The 2,003-nt window shown below is 41.8% G+C and overlaps 1 protein-coding gene across 2 annotated transcripts in view; it reads right to left on the bottom strand.

The window, feature by feature from the left end:
- The window catches only part of LOC138043456 (NLR family CARD domain-containing protein 3-like), a 17,007-nt gene continuing 15,004 nt past the window's right edge, over nucleotides 1-2,003 (bottom strand). For both annotated transcript variants that reach the window (XM_068889728.1, XM_068889730.1), the window contains one exon: nucleotides 1-2,003. This exon is cut by the window's right edge and continues 1,641 nt beyond it. In XM_068889728.1, the coding sequence (XP_068745829.1) occupies nucleotides 974-2,003 (1,030 nt within the window). In that variant the 3' untranslated portion in view covers nucleotides 1-973.

Genomic DNA, 2,003 nt, shown 5'->3' with positions numbered 1-2,003 from the left:
TTTTTCATTCACTTGACATTTACTCTAAAAATAAGAAAGCACGAAGTGTATTCTTTTCTTAAAACTTTACATATATCGTAAAAGCCAACAAATTAAATGTTCCAAAGTACATTCCATGTGCAATGACGCAACTTTCACTTCAATCGAAACTACGATCACCATTGGCAATATTTACTGACGTTTACTGCGATTTTCATAATTCTGCGGAATTTCACCTTCAAGGGCTACGCGCCGAACTGCGTTTTGTATTCCCACAATCAAATGTCCGAAGATAGTCGGGAAGATAGACTCTGCCTCCGGAAAGTGAATTGGAGTTTGAGTTTTTGTTTAGTTCACAGCACGAATACCATTGTGATATCTTTTAAGAGTTTCTTCAAAAGACCCATAATCATTTCAGTAATTAAAATTTCGCTCCGACGAAGGGCTAACGCTCGAGACGTCAGCTTTCCAAGGCTTTTTCATTTCAGTAATTCCCAATGTGGAGGACAAAACAATGGTTGTTCTGTCCCCCGAGAGAAAGAAACCTTTCAAATGCAGCACAATCTTATTGTTTTGTCTTCCAGATTGGGAATTAACTGAAAGGGGTATACAAAAAGATTAGTATAAAGCTTTGGTTATGGGAAAAACATTGTTTTTTCGTTTTTTGGATTTCCTAAGAATTCTTAGCCTACCACTCAAACATTCTTGGGGCTTCGTCACGCGTTCCTCCTCCACATACGTTCGTGGAGAGAAACGCGTGACGAAGCCCTGAGAATGTCTGCGTGACAGGCTAAGGAATTGTAATACACTGAAACAAAACGCCTGATGGGCTCCCTTCCGGCTTTGTCTTAAGGGCTCTGGCCTTCTCCTCAAGAACTGATTCCTATTTCTTATCCTTTCTTCTTACCAAATAAGTTTTTAAACGTTTTGAAAATGGCTTAAAGGTATGCAATGCATACAATTTCACGATCGCAGGGTGTCAGTTCTCTTTCAGTCAGTGCCAAAGCAAACTAGTAATTTTATTGTGAATCAACGGCCACGAAGTCAGCGTTGAATTTAATTCCATTGCTTCAGCCAGTGCAACAGCACCCGAGTTACCGATTTTACAGTAGCGCAATTCCAAGGATGTCAGCGTTGAATTGAATTCCATTGCTTTAGCCAGTGCAGCAGCACCCGAGTCACCGATTTCATTGCCAGACAAATGTAACTCTGTCAGCGTTGAATTTCTTTCCACTGCTTTAGCCAGTGCAGCAGCACCCGAGTCACCGATTTTATTGCCAGACAAATGTAACTCTGTCAGCGTTGAATTTCTTTCCACTGCTTTAGCGAGTGCAACAGCACCCGAGTAACCAATTTTACAGTAGCACAATTTCAAGGATGTCAGCGTTGAATTGAATTCCATTGCTTTAGCCAGTGCACCAGCACCCGAGTCACCGATTTCATTGTCAGACAAATGTAACTCTGTCAGCGTTGAATTTCTTTCCACTGCTTTAGCCAGTGCAGCAGCACCCGAGTCACCGATTTTATTGCCAGACAAATGTAACTCTGTCAGCGTTGAATTTCTTTCCATTGCTTTAGCGAGTGCAACAGCACCCGAGTCACCAATTTTACAGTAGAACAATGCCAAGGATGTCAGCGATGAATTGAATTCCATTGCCTTAGCGAGTGCAACAGCATCCGAGTCACCACTTTTATCATTAAAAGACAAATTCAAGGATGTCAGCGTTGAATTTACTTCCATTGCTTTTGCTAGTGCCACAGCACCGAAGCTACTGATGTTATTTTCAGACAAATCTACCTCTTTCAGCGTTGAATTTCTTTCCATTGCTTTAGCCAATGCACCAGCACCCGAGTCACCGATTTCATTTTCAGACAAATTCAAGTATGTCAGCGTTGAATTGACTTCCAATGCTCTAGCCAGTGCGGAAGCACTTGAGGGACCGACTGGATTAGAAGACAAATTCAAGGATGTCAGCGTTGAATTTACTTCCATTGCTTTTGCTAGTGCCACAGCACCGAAGCTA

This window comes from Montipora capricornis, chromosome 3, assembly GCF_036669925.1.
Source record: "Montipora capricornis isolate CH-2021 chromosome 3, ASM3666992v2, whole genome shotgun sequence".
In the NCBI taxonomy this organism is placed as follows: domain Eukaryota; kingdom Metazoa; phylum Cnidaria; class Anthozoa; order Scleractinia; family Acroporidae; genus Montipora; species Montipora capricornis.
Note: the sequence above shows the minus strand (reverse complement) of the source record. Positions and strands in the feature narration are given on the sequence as shown.